This window comes from Ruditapes philippinarum, unplaced genomic scaffold, assembly GCF_026571515.1.
Source record: "Ruditapes philippinarum isolate M1 unplaced genomic scaffold, ASM2657151v2 ctg3472_1_1_1_1, whole genome shotgun sequence".
Lineage (NCBI taxonomy): Eukaryota > Metazoa > Mollusca > Bivalvia > Venerida > Veneridae > Ruditapes > Ruditapes philippinarum.
The window spans coordinates 9,814-31,462 of NW_026852735.1; the positions used below are offsets into that span (position 1 = coordinate 9,814).

General features: G+C 32.3%; 1 protein-coding gene across 1 annotated transcript in view; it reads left to right on the forward strand.

Moving 5' to 3' along the window:
- The first annotated feature begins 985 nt into the window (after positions 1-985).
- Positions 986-21,649, forward strand: part of LOC132722710 (uncharacterized) — a 136,736-nt gene continuing 116,072 nt past the window's right edge. Inside the window, 18 exon segments of the mRNA XM_060707239.1 lie at positions 986-1,419; positions 3,035-3,128; positions 8,266-8,353; positions 9,317-9,548; positions 10,447-10,593; positions 11,072-11,200; positions 11,945-12,014; positions 13,522-13,643; positions 14,026-14,136; positions 14,515-14,730; positions 15,307-15,459; positions 15,684-15,855; positions 16,386-16,664; positions 16,913-17,041; positions 18,249-18,443; positions 19,000-19,238; positions 19,623-19,756; positions 20,831-20,864. Coding sequence (XP_060563222.1) covers positions 1,317-1,419; positions 3,035-3,128; positions 8,266-8,353; positions 9,317-9,548; positions 10,447-10,593; positions 11,072-11,200; positions 11,945-12,014; positions 13,522-13,643; positions 14,026-14,136; positions 14,515-14,730; positions 15,307-15,459; positions 15,684-15,855; positions 16,386-16,664; positions 16,913-17,041; positions 18,249-18,443; positions 19,000-19,238; positions 19,623-19,756; positions 20,831-20,864 — 2,647 coding nt within the window. The 5' untranslated portion in view covers positions 986-1,316.

Here is a 21,649-nt window from a genome sequence, read left to right on the forward strand (position 1 = left end):
ATTAATTTTGTTTACATATTTATCACATTATTTCAATCATTTTTTGTTGTTGTTGTTGTTGTTAATCCCCCCCCCCCCCCATTTCATTTACGTAATATACTGTTAATTCACAAAATTAATAACATTGGAACTAATAAAGTAATGTACATAATCGGTTATAGGCAATTTATCGGTTGATAAACATCATGCCGCAGTGCCGCTTTATTGAGTAATTTAAGACATCTGAAAGTTAGTGTCTGAAGCTGAACATTCAGTTGCATTGTATTATACATATATACAAATTGATTAGCTGTGATCCTCGTGCCATCACTTGTTAACCGTAACAATGAAATATCAATTTATATATGTAGGGTTCTGCACGTGTTTGATACGGAAATATAACGATATTTTATATTTAGTATCTATAGATTATATGTTTTAATTAAATAGTATTTTTCGTGAATATGCACATCGGCACTTACATAATAAAATACATATGCTTAAATAGTGTATGTTGTAACTAGCTAATTTTATTTAAAGTTCAAACATATAAACCTAAATAAATAATTTAAGAACAATATACAATTGCAAGTGTTTTAATTTGGTTTCCATTTTACAAATAGGGCCTATAATATACATTAAGAATATTAATAGTTACTGGTGGTTCAAACATTATAAAAGTTTTTCAAAATATCTCTGTTATATACATACAGTAGATATATTATTATTATCGTTATTATTATTTTTTAATTTATTTGTTTATTTATTTAGTTTTTGCGCCTTTTTGCAGCAAAGTCCCCCCGAAGCACCTGTTGTTGACATGTTGCCAAGTAGCTAATCAATTACCGATACATTCAAAGTGTTCCGAAAAGGATTTATCTAGACTGGTACACTTTTATTTACTTGTTGCTTCTGTATTTATCCGAAATAACTTAGAAGTGTAGAAGCAGTCTAAAGCCAAAGCGGAAGTTTATTGTTTACATTAGCGCCAGTTGAAACGTGAAGTAGCGCATAGGTGGACGTATTTTGATTTTTCGGAGATTATGTTAAAATTGTTTCGTAACACAGCACAGAAGGATGTATAGTTGAATCAAATTTGTCTACTTTCGTTGCTCACTAGTTAATAGTTTCGTGTAAAGCACAATTTTTTGGTATTTGTTGATAAATCAGTGATTATTTGCGAATTTTTGAAAAGTGATCCAGTTTTATTTAAGATTTTTTTTCGGATTGTTTTTGTGATATTTATATAACATTTGAATATATGTAAATATTGTTTGTTGACTATTGAAAATAAGACTGAAATCCATATTTAACTTCATACATATGTAAATCCTGCAATGCACGCGGGCCGTGCTGGCAGTATCTTTATGAAGGATTACCTCGGATATTTGAACATACTGTTGGTATGCTGTGCATACCTTACAGTACAAACTGTAAACGGTAATATTTATTTTTTAGTTTAATGCTTAGTAGTTCTGCATATAAACTTGGCGTATAAAGTCAATTTTGTTCTTTTTAACAGTTTAATAGTTTGTCCTTTCATGTCTAACCCATTTTTGGAGATCTAGACATAGGGATTAAAACTTTTTAAGTCATTCCTGATGACTTCTTCCTGGGTTTCTTACCTAGTAATTGTTTCCTGAAGCCCGGACCCTTGTAATATTGTTTCGCTCTACCGACTCATGTCCCCAAAACAGTGAAAAATCCTGAATCCTGCTATATTGAAATTCCTCAACAAATTTCTTAGGGTTACAGAGCAATGTGAATTAAACTCTGAGCTACATGTATATACTGTCACAGCCCCAAATTGAGTGCCAAATGTCACCATGAGAAAAATGTGCAGCTTGATTGGGACTTGAACCAGGGAGCTTGGAATAATGTTCTGCAGCTCTACCGACTGAGCTATTCGTCCGCTTACACATCTTTTCCCCCGAAAAAGTGAACAATTCTGAACTGTGACAGTTAGAAATGATAAAATACGTTGCCCAAATTGGCCAAAATGATGGCATAGACCACAGCCTTTGGGCTTAAGACATAAATGATAATGATGCAAAAAAAAAAAAACTTCGAAAAGTATTTTATTTTATGAATTTCCATTGTACATATAACAATGTTAAATCTAGATTGTCACAGCGATATTATCGTTATAATAAAAAAAAATTACAGGTTCATTATTCCCTTTCACTCAACCAGTAGTGCCTAAGGTGGGCCAAATATTGATATCAGGTTTATAAATTGTGCAAGTTTGTTTTTAGAGTATATAAACAAGCCTACCTCCTGTTATTGTTTAATAATGTTTGATTAAATGTGTTTAGTATTAACCCTGAATTTCTTAAATGCCAGGGCATGTCAAGCTTTGAAATATTTGGAATTTTCATTGTCAATTTTGGGGATATCAAGATGAAACTTTGAAGTTGGTCAGTCAACAGTATAGAGCCTGGTTTGACTGCAAGGTCATTATAAGTGGCAAAAAATTGTCACTTTCTTTACCAGTTCAGGCCTTTTCATATATATTTTTGGGAAAAGTTTTGAGCCCAGTTTAGGAAATTTGTATCTTAAATTGCTTAATTAATGGAATAAATATTTAGTACCTTTTGAAACCTCCTTTCAGGCTCTTTTGGCATTTTTTTATGTAACTTTGTTTATCCTAACCAAATTCATTCAAATATCAACCAAATTGTAACAAGTACAATTAAATTTGACAATTAAATGTGTGGAACCACAAATTTGGTCTATTACGATATTTTTTCATGTGGATATCAGGAATTTCATTTAGATTTGGAAGTTTGTATTAAAGTTTGGAAAAATTTATGCATAATTGCCATTGAGAATTGGTCTGACTGACATTTCAGATATTTGGAGTTTTGTCACCTTTAAAAAAAAAGAAGAGTAAATTTGCCTTTAAGTAGGGGTTTTAGGCCAGCATTTTCAAAGTCACTTTTCCCCAAAAAATATATTTTCTTATATATTTTTTTTTAAAGGACGTTTATTATGCTTGTTTCAAATTTAAGTAGTAGTTGTGCTGATTGTAATTATAGGGTTTTTCTTTCTTCAGGACAATGCAATTGTGCTACTGACTGCGCCTCAAGCTGTAGTGCCGGACAATACTATGATTCTGGATCATGTGTGACCTGCCCGCAAGGAAAATAGTAAGTCATCTCTATCCTCAGTATGCTTTACAAATATAATAGGTCACGTCACGGTTGTCCGTAGTTGTTTTCCGGAACCTGGCGTATGCGTTTTTTTTTCAAGCAAAATTCATAGTACAAAAACAAACTTTTACTGAGATAGCTTCACAGTGCACTACTGTTAACAATAGATTAGTCAACCTGTTGTGATAACTTTAGTAATTGTAACTGTAGCAAAACTTTTTGATAGTTAGTTGAAAAAAAAAGGATATTTATTGCAGGCAAATTCGGGCTGCCATATAGGCAGCGTAGTAGTTTGTTTGCACTTCCGGATTAGCTGGAATTAATTTAGATACAAAACATTTAAATTCAGGAGTAACTCATTTTATGGTATGAATTCAGATATTTTTGAAACCAAATAAATTGAAAAAAACTTGTGATATTTGAAAATTTGTACTGAAAAACAACGATACAGTTTTAATGAGAAAATTTTCTGTTTTTTTATACCCTGATACTTGGCAAATTTATGTTCAAGTGGATAGTATATTATTTGTAAGGACTTAATAACTGGGTACATACCAAAATGGTCATAAATATAATAAAATCACTCAGTGAAAATCAATAGAGCACAAGATAAGAGATGAACTTATATGTTTACAAAACTACTTTATAAATTTTTAATGAGTTCTAACCATCTGATCAATATACAAACATGATATTATTGTTTTAAAACATCAAACAAACAGGGTGTTTATTTGATACCATTGTCTTAAGGCTGTGATGTAAAAATGCTTTTTAAAAGGGATGGATTACATGTATATCTCATAGATGAGTTGTTATCCGGAATTTGGCATATGTATACAGGTTTTTCTACGCTTATCCCCTAGTACAAACAGAATTTTACCTTAAATTGGGCCATTTTTTTTATTTAGGTGCCCCAGTTCTGTGTAAGAAATTAAAATTCATTTTGGACCTCAGTGGAGTCCCTTTAAGTGTTACAAAAGATACCAAGAATGAGAAATTGAAATTAACAAATTTTGAGGACATTTAAATATCCAAGTGTTTGCGGAAGAAGCATTTAGAAGCACTGTACTTTTAAATTGAATTAATTTTGTAAAGAAAACTTGGTGAAATCAAATAAAACCCTCAAGTATTCCAAACAAACTTTGTTGACAGTGAAGCTTTGGAAATTGAGGGTAAAGTTTACCGTATTATGTATAGTACAAATATTGAAATAGTACCCTACATAGACGTTTTAAAAGTAAGTATGGAAATCTTTTGTTGCGACATTTATGAAGTTTGATGCAAAATTACTGTAACTTGTCATTTACATGAATCAACTTATGACATTACTGCATTGAATACTTACATTGTTGAAACTTTTATAACTTTTGTTATTTTATGAAAATTTCAGCCAAATTCCTTATAAATATAAGACGGAATTTCTTAAGATATTAAATTTCATACTATTAAATGCAATTCTCTTAAGGGTATAGCCTAGGTTGTTGTGAAACTCCAAATTTATGTAAGCCTTGAACTGTGATAGATGGTTATAAAAATTTAGGGTGTGTGATAAATTGTTATTGACTTGTAAATTTTAAAATTGAAGTACAATGTATAGTTACAGTATAAAGCAGAAGATTATTTAGTTAAGACAGCAAGATCTAAATTCAAGATCATGATGATGACCATTGTGTTTTAACTTTTACTTTATTTATTGTTAAAGCTGAGCTGATGATGATGCCTCAAGATTCATTCTAATTTTCATGAAAAATGCTAATTTTCATGAAAATTTTGAAAATAAATTTTTAAACTAAAATGTTGTAAAGTGAAAAAAGAAAGTATTTTACACATGGCAAAGGGCAATTTCAATCCATCTTAATTACAAAAAAAAAGAGTCAAAATATGCAAAATTAAAGCCCAATATATTGTATTAGTCACACAGTAGAAATATGGTTATAATTACTGCAAAATCAGTCATTCAATCCAATTACTGCACATTAAGAGGATCTAAATTATTATCTTGAATCTTTTTACTTTTCTTAAATCTTGAATCATAAGTATTAAATAACAGGGACAATTTTTTATAATGTTACAACTTTTTTGAGAATCCACCATAAGATTATGGCACCAATATAATTATATATTTTATTGTTGATAAATTTTATAAAAATATTTCATAACATAAAGCTTTATACACTTAAAGTGTTAAATAATAAATATAGGCAAGCTTTTTTCAGTTACTCAGAAAAGAACAAAATGTCTTGACATGTGAATCTATGTTACATTTTATAACTCATTCAAAATAAAAAGATATAAAATGTATGTAAAATATATAAAACCTTGATGCTTGTTATTAGGTGATATTTAATATATATTTTTTGTTAATTGTTTTTATTTGTAAATTTTCTTGAGCTTTACAGTAAATACCATTTCATAAATACAAAATTTATATTACCAGATTTCTGACAGGTTTGATTTTTGAATTTCAGAAAATCATTATGATCTTGGTTTTATAATTTTTAGCTATTTCATAACACAGTCGAAAGTTAGATTCCATTTTAAGCACTTACAAAAATATGTAAATTTTCAACAGGTTCATATAATGGCAGTGTAATTTATGGATTAATTGCAAACATTGACAAACCTATCTGTTTGGATTATCTTTTATAAGCCGAGGTCTGTTTGTCACAAAAGTCTCCGATGTTTTTTATGGTTGAAAATAGCAACTTTTTGTTAGTTGATAATGGCAAATCTGGCGTAAAGCCAGATGATCTTAATAGCTTGATTAAAGGACAAAATTTAGAATAATTTTAATTCAAGTTAAAGAGAAGATTTACACAATGTATTATTTAATTCTCAAGTAGACAAGAAATTTTTAATTTATATCATTTTATAGAGATTTTCTTTCTTGATTATTTGATAGCTTATCACAGGGTGATATAAATATTGATTTCCAATCATTTTTTCCAATTTTACAACAGACATTCCCATTTTTTTCCCAATTCTTAAATAATTATTCCCAAAACGTTTATTGTTTAGACAAATATTCTTTGATAAATAAATTTTAGCTCTATTAAAACTGTTGCACTTGTTGATTATATTTGTAAGAAGTGGGAAATGTTTTCATCTGAAGATGATGGGAATAATACCACTAAATTACTAATTTTGTACAAAAGAATACTAAAATTCCCCTAATCTTCCGGGGTAATGAAGGTCATGTCCCCTCCGCCCCCCCCCCCCAAAAAAAAAAAAACCCCAACAAAAACAACAACACCAAATGATCATAATTAATTCAAATGAGGTTTTCTGTATATATCATTTCCAGGGTTTGCGCCAAGCTAAATGTCAAGATCTATCACTGAAATACTATTTCAAAAAAGGGCAATATTGCCATCAATAGATTAACCCTAAATTTCTTGTGTGCAGAAATAGTGCAAATGTTATATACAGTCATGTATATTCATACTTTATAGGCACATTGTCACTGCTTTTGAAGTTATATGAGCTAGCCTTTTGATTTACTTTATTTGTTCACTTGACTAACAGACTGTATTTTCAGTTTTTGAAAACATTGTTTCTTCAAATTTTCAGAAAAATGAACAGGAATCTTTAAAGGCATGTATTTAAAAAAAAACAAAGAAAGAAAGAAAATGCGCAGTTTACGTGTCCGCTTTTTCTCAGGTCTCTTATCTTTTGAGGAAGATTTAAATATTTCACGTCCAACACTAGACTGAAATCAATTATTGATCAAACGGCTTTGAACGTGTGCCAAGGCATTTAAATCGTGATGATTATAAGATACGTACAAAGCCTACAAAGCGATTGTGTACATTGTCAGAGGTGTATACGAAAATGCTCGTAATTAAGGGCACTTCTTTTGTGCGTCTATCCAATTATTGAGATGTCTTCAATTTGATTATATTGAAAAAATAGTTTTAATTAACGACCTTGATTTTTAAAAAAAAATAGAATAAAAAGAACTCTGTAAATAAAAAGAATGTTGAAGTGACCTCAGTTGAATTTTATCCATTTGAAAAAATGAAAAATATTTTTTTAACCATGTCAATGATACCAGTACATAATTGGACCCATATTTAGAAACTTCTGTCAAACAGATTTTGTACCTTGGGACGAATAAATTAACAAGATCCCCCTATGAAGAATAATTTGGCATTTAAATAATTTATTACCTATTTTTGAAATGGCAGCTTTAAAGGTTTTTAGTTTTTTACTCTGAAGTTTTTGGAATAAAGCAAAGAATATAAATTTTATGTTAAAAAAAATCCTTTATTCTGATTTAAATTCAAATAATTGTTGGTTTGTTAAAGGCCCATCATAACTCAGAAATGTATTTATTTTTATTTCTCAAAAGCTTTTTAATTTTGTAGTACTTTCTTTTTATATTATTTTATCCAAAAAATTATTGATTGCCAGGTACCGGATCAACTAAAGAAGTTTTTGGTATCTAAAGATTGCTATAGTTAATTTTCTTATTTTATTTGGCTTAAAGTTTTATTAAAGTTTATCATACCATTATTTAAGTCCTATAAAAATATACAGTATTTTATTACATTTATAATTTAAGTCCTATGAAATTATTTAAGTACTAAGTTCATTTTTATGAAAGTCCTATGACATAGGTACTGCATCAGAGTTCATTATTATATAAGTCTTATGAAATTAGTACATTTCTTTATTTACATATAAGTCCTATGAAATAGGTTCTCAGAGTTCATTATAATATAAGTTCTGTGAAAAAGGTACAGTTCTTTATTTTTAAATATTAAATCCCATGAAATAGGTACTGAGTTCATTTTAATATAAGTCCTATGAATAAGGCACATTTCTGTATTGTGAAAGTCCTTTGATATAAATACTGAGTTTATTATAAGTCCTATGGGTCCGAGTTCTTTATTTAAAATAAGTCCTATGAAGTAAATAGGTATTGAGTTCATTATTTATAAGTCTTATGAATTTATTTAAATAAGTCCTATGAAATAGGTACTGAGTTCATTATTATGTAAGTCCTATGAAATAGGTACAGTTCTTTATCATGAAAGTCCTATTAATAGGTGTGTTAATAGGAAACCAACTATACTTTCTCTGTTAAGGTTACACTATACTAACTATTCATATGTTCCTTTTTACTTTTCAGTTGTACTGGGGGAGCGAACCCTGCCCAGGACTGCTCGGCTGGAACATTCAATGGTAATACTGGGTCAACATCTTCCTCGGCTTGCCAGGTTAGTATTCATACCGTTAACCTAAAGAATTTTTGCAATGGATTGCCCTACTTTGTATTTGGATCAGTCAGTAAAATTTGATTTTCAGGGAAGATAGCATTTTTGAAAATGCTGTCATCTTATTTAGAGAAAATCATTCACATTTTTTTTTAGCTTTATTAAACAGCCTGTATTCAATAGTAAATTTGATGAAAAAAACCCAGCTTTTAATGAATTGGTGTTTAAATTTTTACTTGACAAATATAAATACATGTATATTATATACATGTATATTTATTTATTATTTTCAGGTGAAAAGACATCATTATTGGCATTCTTAATGTTATCTTTCTAAAGAATCAATCAATTAAAGCTTTGTGTATTTATAAACATAGAATTTTTTCCAATAGTTGTTACCTGGAATAAGTCATATGTGGGGTTTTCCAAGCTAATTCTTCCAGTACAAACAAACTATTACCATTATAGTTTCACGGTTCACTACCAGTCACAATAGATTATCAGATATTAGTCAGCTAGTTGCGCGTTATTTTTGAAGTTGTAAATGTTAAAATTTGTACGTACCCCTAGATTAGCTGTGAAATTTAAAGTATTCTTTATTTCAGAGAAAGTCTATTTAAGAATTATGCTAATTTACTATTTTTATAATTGACCGATCCCTATGGTGATCTTTCATTTGAAAAACGCAATAGATTTAACCACAAACATTGACATGTGCTTTTTTGTTAACAAGTATATTGTGGTTAAATTCTTATTGTATGCACAAATCTGATACTTAGAAATGGACAGGTCAGGGATCCGTGCATTCAGATTGTATTCTATTTATAACATTATCTATCTATTTATAGCATTGTTTTCTATTTATAGCATTGTTTTCTATTTATAGCATTGCATTTCTATTTATAGCATTGTATTTCTATTTATAGCATTGTATTTCTATTTATAGCATTGTAAATCTATTTTTAGAACTGTGCTGCTGGATATACAAGTATTGCTGGGGCATCAAGTTGTACCCAATGTCCTCAAGGTACCTCTTGTGCTAACCCAGGCACAGCCACGCCAACAAACTGCCTATCTGGGACTTACTCTGGTGTTGGAGCCACTTCCTGTACAACCTGCCCACTGGGTTCCTTCTGTGCAGGAAACCAGGCCACTTCCCCTGTAGCGTGCACATCTGGATACTATACACCGAGCACTGGTAAGACAATGATGTCATTATGACTAAGTTTGTTAGGCAAAAAGAAAGTTTTGTTTTAGGTTACCCTACTAGTACATACTTTTGTATCTGTTAAACATTGACTTTCGGCCTCTGCGATTTCCCAGAATAATTTTTCCACAATAAATGTAAATAAAAGATAAATAATAAAACAATAAAAAACATTAAGAAATCTATATATTGAAAACAAATAATTGTAAAATGTACTTCCTGTCTTTGCATTCCCCCTGTTTGTTTGGTCTGGACACAAGAAACAGAACTTTTTTTTGGGGCCTTAAAGAAGCACTACAAGAAATACAGGCTTTACACCTATTGAAATTTCTTTTGGCCATTGAATCAGTTCTCAATTAGAATTTTACATATAATAGCATAACATGGATAAGCAATTGTGTAGCAAACTTATGATTTCTGTAGCAAAAAACAATAAAATTATAGGTCCGAGAAATGACTATCATGGCTTGAAGCAAGAGTCTTGAATTTAAAGCTGCTCCTTACAGGTTAAATGATGATATAACCGCGTCTGCGGTCGAGGGGTTAGAGTCAATGACTTCTTATCCAGTTACCTCTCTGGCATGGGTTCGATCCCCGGGAGATGATTTGGTAGTTTATCGCGGAGGAAGGTAGTCTAGTACTGGTGTAACTCTCCAGGAATGATGGTTAGGAAACTACCGGTCTATATGACTGAAATACTGTTGGAAAAGGGCGTAAAATGAAACAAACAAACAAACAAATGATGATATTTTCAATAACTCTAACTGATTGAAAATGAAATACAGATTTGAGAACAGTACAATGTATTCTTAGGGGTAAAAATATTAGCTATACAGTTAGATTACATACAGTCTTTGGTTTAATCACCTTGCTGTTGAATTCATTACAGGTGCATCATCATGTACCACTCAGTGCCCTGCTGGCTCCCAGTGCCCGAGTGGAACGTCCCCTGTACAATGCTTGGCGGGATCATACAGTCAACTAGGAGAAGAAAATTGTACCCCCTGCCCTGCCGGAAAGTACAGTGCATCTAATGGTATAGTAATACTTTCTATTTGAATAATTAGAAAATTAATTACAGTCACCATTTCCACGGAGTTCAAAAATTTGGAAGACTGCAAAATGTCTGACATCGGAAGTCACATTATAGAGGTAAAGAAGGAAAAGCATTAAATTTTGGAAGTCACAGACCCAAGTCAGGAGTAAATGACTCATAAACTCCCACTAATTGAAGCCCTGTACAGTATTTTCATATAGAACAGAAAGAAACAGAGTGTTAACAATTGTGTATCATTATGTTTGGTATTGCGAGAGAAACTGTGTCGTTTACATGAAATATAGATTAAACAAAATGAAATAAAAACTATGGATACTGACAAAAAATATTTCTTTTTTCTCTAGGTTACCAATCAAATTTAAAAATGTTCGTTTTTTTTTTCAAAATTGTGTTAAAAGATTCTAACTGAAGATGAAAATTTATAGATCTGGACAATTTTCCTCATGTTCTTTTCCAGGTGCCAGTTCATGCACAACCTGCGATGAAGGTCACGAATGCCCGACTCCTGGCATGTCTTCACCAACAGCTTGCTCTGCTGGCTATATTGCCGCTGCGGGGTCTTCCAGTTGCACCCTGTGTGCTAATGGTATGTATATTAAACTTGTACCTAGCCTGTTGGCACTGTCATAGGTCTTGGATAGTATACATGTACATGACCATGCCCACTTATTTTTATAAATAAAATATTTTTTTCACTCAATATGTTTTTAAAATATCTTATTTTCAATAAAACAACAAAGGAAAGTTGTTTTTAAAAATTTCATCCACATATACTATAAATACTATAAGTATTTATAAAATATAAGTGGTCATGAACATGTATACTATCCAAGTCACGCACCCACTGCCTTTAGGTCTGCACTGTTGGCTATTTAGTCAGTACTTTATTTTGAAATATTCTGTAATTATGATGAATGGTTTTGTCCAGACTAGTGACGGACAAGTCTATTTTACATAATTAGGGAGGTAGGTTTTATTTAAGGACTCTGTGACTGAGTGGTCAAGGCATCATACTTCTGATCCCTTGACGCTTACTGCTGTAGGTTCAAATCCTGTATTCCTGTCTGGAAAATCATTGTCTTGTGAGATTTACTAGGGTGGCAATAGTGATAATGTTTTGTTTTTTTTAAAGAATTTTTTAGGCTTTTTTAATGAAAAGAAATAAATAAGAAAAAAGAAAACGAAAAGAATTCATGATAAATACTCCAAAAGTGAAAATTTGTCATTACATTCAATAACTTTAACATTTGGGGTCAAGAATATTCAGTTTTGTGAAATATATTTGACAAGAATATTTGGGTTTATTAAAATACTTGGGTTTATTTTACAGATAAAAGACCTGACTCTGATAGCAAGTCTTGTGAAGATTGCCCAGCTGGACATGCCTGCACAAACTCAGCGTAAGTGTTGGTAACTGGCGGAATGCATACGATGATGGTGGCTTTTCTATGCCATCAGTTTAAAGCCAGTCTGGTCCGTCCAGGATGCTTAATATTAGTACTTTATGTTGGAATAGCTCCACTGAGGTCTAAAAGCCTTGAAACATAAAATTTGGTATTCTTACATAGATTAATTGAGGCACTTTAAACAGAAAAAAATATGCAAAAGTTTTTAAGAAATTCACTCTGAATTGAATTTGAAATCAATATTTTGTGCATTTTATAGCAACTTTTTAAAGTTAAAATCATTTTTATGTGCCCGAAAGAATTTCAAGAATATTATGTTATAGCCCCTGGCGTCCATCCGTCCGTCTGTCCGTCCGTTAGCAATTTGGTTTCCAGAGCATAACTTAAGTTTCATTTGGCCCACAACATTCAAACTTCATAGGATGATTGTCCATATTGGGTAGAAGACCCCTATTGATTTTGGGGTCACAAGGTCAAAGGTCAAGGTCACTATCACCTTAAAACTGAAAACAGTTTCCGGAGCATAACTTAAGTTCCATTTGGCCCACAGTGTTCAAACTTCATAGGATGATTGTCCATATTGGGTAGAAGACCCCTATTGATTTTGGGGTCACAAGGTCAAAGGTCATGGTCACTATAACCTTAGAACTGAAAACAGTTTCCGGCGCATAACTTAAGTTCCATTTGGCCCACAGTGTTCAAACTTCATAGGATGAATGCCATATTGGGTATGAGACCCCTATTGAATTTGGGGTCACAAGGTCAAAGGTCAAGGTCACTATTACCTTTAAACTGAAAACAGTTTTCGGAGCCTAACTTAAGTTCCATTTGGCCCACAATATTAAAACTTCATAGGATGATTGTCCATATTGGGTAGGAGACCCCTATAGATTTTGTGGTAACACAGTCAAAGGTCAAGGTCACTATTACTTTAAAACTGAAAACAGTTTCCGGAGCATAACTTAAGGTCTATTTGGCCCACAATATTCAAACTTCATAGGATGATTGTCCATATTGGGTAGAATACTCCTATTGATTTTGGGGTCACAAGGTCAAAGGTCAAGGTCACTATTACTTTAAAACTGAAAACAGTTTCCAGAGCATAACTTAATTTCTATTTGGCCCACAATATTCAAACTTTATAGGAGGATTGCTATTGGAAGGAGGTAATACTTTATTTAATTTATGTAATGTCTTAAAAATGCTTCATCCTTAATATAAAAAAAAAACACTTTCGGGCATATAATGCTCCGCCTAGCGGTGCTCTTGTTTATACATGTACTAAATATTAATAATAGAAAATGACTGATAGTAAAATGCAAGTATTTCTTTAAGTTGAAGAAAATTGTTATTCTTATTTGAAATTACTATATAAATGTTTGTGAACAGAAAAGTCTATTTAAGCCTTAATATAAAAACAAAGAAAACCTGAATATTTTAAAAGACCATGGATTGGATATAGGACGATTATATTATATTACTATAATTGTTTTATTTTCAGAAATTCACCAACACCATGTACTTCTGGTTACTATGCACTGACCGGTGATGCCACCTGCACCCAATGTCCAGTTAACAATAAATGTCCAACTACGACAGCTTCTCCTGTGGCTTGTGCAGCAGGTAAATTTTTTTTTCATAATTTATTGCCTCATTTTATGAGTTATATTCTATGAACCATGTACTTTGAGTGATGAAGTGATATAGTGTGAATATAATTGTAGACTGAAGTATGAGTGATATATCTTGAGTGATATTGTATGTTAAGCAATGAGTGATATACTGTGATATACTGTCTGCCAGTTTGAAGGATATACTATTAATGATATTGTATGAGTGATAAATTATGAGTGATATCATAACCTATGCGTGATATACTGTCTGCTATATAGTGTGAGGAATATACTTTTAATAATATTCCATGAGTGATAAATTGTGAGTGATATCATAAACTGTGAGTGATATAGGTAATATTTCACTGATGAGATATTTTCTCCAATTTTAGATGAATATGCACCAGCTGGTTCCACTGTTTGTACTCAATGTCCAGCAGGCTTCACATGCTCTGGGGGAACCAGCACTCAATGTAGTGCAGGAGAATACAGTCCGGCTGGAGGTAGGTCAAAGTTTTCTAAACATAATTTTTCAATAATATTTTTATGGTTGTCTTTTTTTTTTATTTTTGAAAACATTTTAATTTAATTTAAATATGTTTACAACTTTTTTAGGTGAATCCTATAATTAAATTTTCATCTTAAGATATTATATGTCATTATGATGTATTAATCTGTCACCTAATTGCAGTAACGGTCTAACTCCTGATAAAATTTAATAGGAGTTATCCTGTTACTGCACAAAGTTGACAAATTGTGACCAAATTTTTTAACGAAAAGAGGAGACAGAGCTTAATCAGTTGTTTGACTCAAAAAAGTAAAAAGGTTTGTTTGCAAAATATTTTGTTATGAAATCACAAATGCTTTTCCCCAAATTTCAGGAGGCACATGCCTGGCATGTACGGCTGGGAATTACTGTCCAGCGGGAGCGACGTCAGAGACCCCATGTGCTACAGGAACTTACAGTGCAGCAAATGCAGGCTCATGTACAATATGTCCAGCTGGCTCATATTGCCCGGACACTCAGACAGTGACCGCCTGTGCAAGTGGGCAGTACAGCGAACAAGGGGCGCAATCCTGCACCGACTGTCCTGCAGGTGAGTTTTTATTTTGTATAATATTGGAATAAGGTTTATGCTTATTCATTTGTTTGAATCTTGTTGAAAATTGACAAAAAGAAAACCATCAATAATGTATGATTTTCATGAAATAGATTTTTGAATCTTGTAAAGAAAACCATCAATAGTGAATGATTTTCATGAAACAGATTATCATATTTTTTATATAAAGGGAAACAAAGATACTTTTGCCTTCCTTTTTAGCTCAACTTTTCAAAGAGGAAAAAAAAGGAGCTTTTTTTATGGCTCTGTCATCGGCATTTAGTTGAGGTCAATTTTCTCACTATAACAGCTCTTCAGTACTATCCGAGCACTTATATAAAAATGGAGCATGCTGTCCATAGATAGGCATTGTTTATATTTTTCTTTGCGTAAATCATGTTTCCATTAAAAATAAAAATGTTGAATATGTTAAAAATATCACAGATGCAAGAAAAAAGTATTAAGCGTCTTACTTCATCTTAACAATATTTTTTAAGAAAATAAATTTCTTATTCTTTTTATTATTTACTTATATACGTATAAAAGTAAAAAACATTTTTTTGTTGTTGCTAGGATCCCAATGTATGACACTTGACTCGACCCCTACTGCATGTCCATCAGGAACGTATAATCTGGCCACATCTGCGACTGGGACAGCGTGTATTGAATGCCCTGGAGGTTATTACTGTGCAGTGACAACAACATCTCCAGTGCCTTGCGATGCTGGTAAGTATATGTTATCTTATTGTTAAAGTCATCAGCTGTAGGTTTGAGCTGCGCCAGGGACTTAGAATTATATTGTGTGAGGAAGCTATCCAGCTAGCTTACAGAACGTTGGTGGTTCTACTCGGGCGACTGTTTGTGCCTGAAATATTGATGTATTGATGTAATATGAGACAAAACATAATTTTAATTCTTTTATTATATGAAATTCTTGTTTTGTTACCTAGGTTACATAAGTGGTAATGGATCAACTGAATGCATCATTTGTCCGGCTGGATTTGCTTGTCCTGATATAGGCGACCCAGGTCAAAATTTTGAATGTGCTGATGGTACATACTCCATAGAAGGGGAGACAACCTGTTCTTCATGTAATCCTGGATTTTACTGCCCAACAAATATGTAAGTAATTTGGCTATTCATAAAGGAAATGTTTCATTGATGTTGTTAATTTTTGAAACATGTTGGTCGCACATAAGGCAAAATAACAATTTTTTTCAATGACGGCCTTGTTTTTAGTTGCCATGAAGACACCATTTTGATTTTTTTTGCAGTACACAATACAAGATCAGAACATGTTTATCTTGTCTTGAAGGAGTGTAATTATAGAAATGATATGAAATGATTTGAAATAACTTTATCTTGTTTAAAATCGTAGCAATTTTATGTTTTTAAACCTTTTTTTAGTTTTCAATTAATTTTTCATGTTAATAGAGCTCAAAAGTTGCTGCATTGTATATTAAAAGCATTACCATGATAATGTAAAAATGTCTTAGCAAACTTCTTTTTTCTTTTTTTTTTTCTTCATTGACTTGATGACATATTCAATTAATATAAGAGATATTTATAGTAACATAATTATATAGTCATTATATCTGTAAACATGACAAAAAAATAAAGGTTGTTCAAGCAAATTTCTTTTTCTTCCCTAGTGATGGTACCCCAATAGCATGTCCACCAGGGTTTTATTCAAGCAATAATCAGACACAGTGCACACGATGTGATGCCGGGTTCAAGTGCCCAAATACTGACGGAAGTGGAATCGTTGCTTGTGTCGCAGGCAGTTATTCTGAAGCAGGTGCTACAGGCTGTATCGATTGTCCAAAAGGTTACGCATGCCCGCTTACAGACACATCACAGATTGACGAATGTCCTGTCGGAACATACTCTGTCGGCAAGCAGACGGAATGTACTCCATGCCCAGCTGGAAAGTAAGATTTAAACTTTAATGTGGTCTATTCTGTTTTCACATTCATGTATTAAAAAAAATAATCTTAATGCTATTTTTTTTCCAAATTCGGTAAATAATTGAAATAAAGGCATCATTTATCAAACTCCTTTCACCTTCAACATATACATCTAGCTTGAAAATTAGTTTTACTGTTATTCAATTTTGTTAGAAATCAGATACAATGTATTACGTTTAAGAGGCTTTTTATCTATAAATGTATTTTTTCAGGCGTTGTCCCACCACTAAAGCATCGACAGAAATAGATTGTGTAGCCGGTACTTACTCTATCGGGAATCAGTCTACGTGCATTGAGTGCCCAGTTGGATACGAATGTCCGGTTACTGATGATAACAGCACGTAAGTTAACATTGTGTAATCATGTGACTTCGTGTGTTTTCTATGAAATATAACAATCACTTATTTGTCACTGTCAGGAGAATGACTGCCTTGATGTTATTTAATCTAACGAAAGATTTAGTAATAAATACTAGAACCAATGTCCAAGATATGGGGGCTGGGCAGCACCGCCTGACATAAAATTGAAATATTCTCAGTTGGAAAACTAGGTGTTATTGTTTAGTTAACACTATCTTTTTTTTTAGGTATTTTTAACTTTTTTTTTAACCTCAAATCCATATATATATATTTAAACAACAAACTCTGATTATTATTTACACCTAAAACAAATCCATATATAACATGCTATTTATTTCATAGTCTGAGTCATAAACGTCTTGACCTCTGATCAGATTATATTTTGATTTTCTAAACAAACAATACAAACAACACAAACATTAATGATTTTAACTGATGAAAACATGGAAAACAAAACACAATTTCTCAGTCAACATTTTAACAAAATTGGTGAAAAGATTATGGTCTCATTCAGTGCTGTTTAAAACTGTGAAAAATCACGCATGTTAATGGACATTTTTGTTTGCCATAATCTGTCCGCTAGACAAATTGAATGTCTTTGTTCTGTACAATAGCGTATTGTTTGACACCAGGTGTTGAAAATAACTGTGAAGTCCCACAATGATTACAGTAAAAAGTATGTAAAATGAAAGAAGGCTGCTTGCGAAAACCATTGCCTAATCGTGTAAGAGTAATTTCACTTATTTTTTAACCTGATGGGTGTATGCGATTTTATGATTTTGAGCAGTCACCTCCGCAAATGCAAAATAGCGCAAATATTTGTATATTTCATGGACCTTTCCACGAAAATTTGCTTCCGCGAATTTAAATACACATACAGTATTCAAACATTTTCAAAGTTATCAACATGAAACTTTGAATACTTGCTTATTTCGGCAAGCTGCATTTGTTAGAAGGGACATAATTCTGAAAGCTATATTTTGGAGTTAAGCCTCTTTTTTTATTAACTTTTTGTCAGAAGAGCAGTAACATTGCAAGTGATACTTTTGTTTATTTCATTTTTGCTTTATATTTTCATGTGATGTAAATAGTCTTAACTTAGTCTTACAAAAGTCTGACTGAAATACTGTAAAGAGTATACGTTAAAACCCAACCTAACAAAACAAGTGTATTTTCTTTGTTTTTGTAGCACTGCATGTGAACCAGGATATTTCGCCCTCGGAGCACAGGCGGCATGTACTAAGTGCCTGGAAGGAGAGTATTGCGCCACAACAATCGAGTCTGGTATACCATGTGACAATGATGGTGAATACAGTGTGGCTGGTTCCACAAATTGTACGACGTGTGAAGCCGGGTTCTATTGTCCAAACTTTAAAGGTAATGTGTGCAATGATTATACAATGTTGAAACCTTTAACCTGCTGGTAGCAAATGATTCTGTTCTGCTTATGCACGAAGAACAGACCTGGGTTAGTCAGTGCATCTTTGCCGTCTGATCATGTCCTGCTCTGTTCCCTATACATTTCTTTAATTTTATCTTTCGTTCGTTTAAGTTCATTTAAGATATTTATGTGGTTTTATTAGGGTTTAAAGAAGTTAACCAATAGATATCTTTTCTTATAGGAAAAGTTAGCGAGTTTTTTCTTCAAAATTATAAAGTTTCAATTTTACTCTGGTAGTTTTGAGTTTTCAAAACTGAAAAACAAGAAAGTTGCCCCCCTGTTCATCAAGGGGATCTCTTCTTTTTTATCAGCTCTACAGAAACCAGTAAACTCCTTAGGTATACTTTTCCCATACAACAGGTGCATCTCAACCATTCTCTCTCGATCTACATAACTGATCTTATAAATTTCATCCTTCTTCAATTTCTATCGTTTCGTGTTCTATATCCCGCATTCTATCAAGTGAGCCCCCCCCCAATTCTTTTGTTTTTCATTTTAGGCCTTCACACAAAACACAATGTCCGGCTGGTACCTATTCCACTGCTGGGTCGACTGCTTGTTTACCATGTGACGCAGGGTACCGATGTCAGATGCAGTCGGATACTGCTACACCGCTGGGAGACCAGTGTGACCAGGGCGGTTGGTGTGACGGTGAAAAATTTCATCCTTGTCCCGAGGGGACTTATAATAGATTTAATACATCAACGTCTGCTGCAGCATGTGTGCTTTGTCCAACTGGTATGACCTTTTTCCTTCTCCATATTTCATATTTAATATTAAATACTTTACTTTTTATCAAGTTCCCGTCGGTAAATGTATAAATGTCAAAACATATTTCGCCTCTGATTTCTTTAGATAGAAAATACAAGAATTATAAAAATGATACAAAGAAGTGTGTACTTAGACTGAAACTCAACTTAAATCTTTTTTTTAATGAATTAACAATATAGCTTAATTACTTAACTTGAGATAAAGAACGTAAATTACTTTGCATATTGATAGCAGCCCAGTATATGAATTATATTAGCATCGTGATTATCCAATGAAAAATGACAAACCTATTAAAAATACTATTGTTACAAACCTGTAGTATTATAAGACTTGTATATATATATATTTCAGGGTATTATTGTGAAGGCCGTGGCGAGATTGACTATCTTCCTCACGACTGCTCCTTATGGCCACTATTGGCTCTCTTACCCCGACACGCGCGCCGCCCACCCCACTCACGCACTCCCCGTCTCCACATCGCCCAGGTATGCGTTGATCTTTCTACACATAATGCAGACTTATAATGTGTTATATGGCCCAATATATAAACAAACTTAAGGCTATATAACTTGAGCCAACAACCCGGGCGAGGTCTTCATATACCATCACCCACTTACTTTATACTCTTCGAAACCGCACTAATGCTCCCCCCGCCAAACCCCTTTCTTGTTGTGTTACTACTGGCCTTGCATACTACACTGACCCTCCTCACCCCACGCGCTCTATATACACTTGAGAACCACGCACCATCGCGCGCGCCCCGCTTCTCACTGCCTTATCAACACCCATTTATACTTTGAACGCATAATGCTGAGTTACCATGTGTTACATGGCCCGACATATAAACAAACTTTAGATTATTTAACTTGCGCCAAAAATGGGGAGGTTTATATAATCAACAACCATTTAAACTTTAAATTATATAGGTTGCTGACGGGTTATATATGTAAATATTACCTGAATGACATTAACTTGACCAGTTTTTTGTTTCACAGAAATTATGACTTCTCTATAAATTACTCTTTTGTTACTCTTTGCTAGCTTTTATAAACCATTTCATTTAAGACCGTATTCAAATTGTCGCCCTTGGATGACGTCATTGGGGGATAAGGTGGACAATGCCGATATGATTAAGTACATTAATAGAGGGATATAAAGATCTTAATCCTTTCTCTTGTAAGATTGGCAGATTGAAATTGCCAAAATTGTGTGTAATTGAATAAGGGGGGTGATACTTTCATGAAAAGGATGGTGAAATGAATAAAAATGTTTATTATAATAAGGTTAACGATTTGTTTTAATAGTAGACCATATTGCTGGGTAACTGATCATGATTACTATTTTCGTTAGATTCTTTATAATGAAAATTTTACCAGGCAGTTAAATCGTTACTTACTTGCTAATACCAGACATATAGATAATGTTGCATATGTCTCTGCTAATATACCCAAAATATATTTTGAGTTTCAAAAATGTAAGGATTCTGTCGTTTCGAAAAAAACGGCGGCGTAATAATTTATTGCAACACACTGGTTTAGTAAAAATCATTGTGATTTAAGCATAACTACGACAAAGAAAAACGACAATATACTAGTAAATATATGTAATTTCAAAAAAAAAATGTAAAGGCATAAAAGTAAAAATTCTTTTGAATGTACATGAATGTATACTATTTGTGTCGGCAAAACAGTGCACTCTCAAAAATCGTACATCACAGCAATATATTTAAGCTGGTAAAGAAATATTTTCAACTTCATTCTTTTTAATTCATACTCTGCTTATCAAATATTTTAAAAAATCACACACAAAAAAAAAAAACAAAAAAAAAACAAGTTGTGAACACGTTCACAGAAATTTGTTATTAACTGAATTATAATTTTACGTATTTTTTACTGTGCCAGTTGGTAGGACTCTGGCTCGAGTATCAAATCAGTTATGCATGATCAATATAGTCCCTAGGATGATCAAAAACAAAATTCGGACCATAAGTATTTTGACAACTAACAAAAGTGACGTAATCTGATGTAATTTTATAACTCTTAAAAATGCACCCTGGTAATTTATGATATCACAGCCAAGTGCCTCTTGTATGCACCCTGTTTATTGATATGTTACAGCCCAGTGGCGCTTAAATCTATTTATCTATAAAATAAGTTACTGGGGAAAAGGTCTTTATTCTAATAATCATAAGAATAGATTTTTAATTTTAAAATTATCTTATTATCGTCTGGTGCGAATCTAACATTTTAAAAGACATTGCCACATGGTTTTCGTTTTTTCCGGAATATTTATAAAATTATATACTTCACTGGTTCTTTGAAATATTTTTTTGTACGGCATAATGAAAATGAATCAGTAAGTATTGACAAAATGCATTC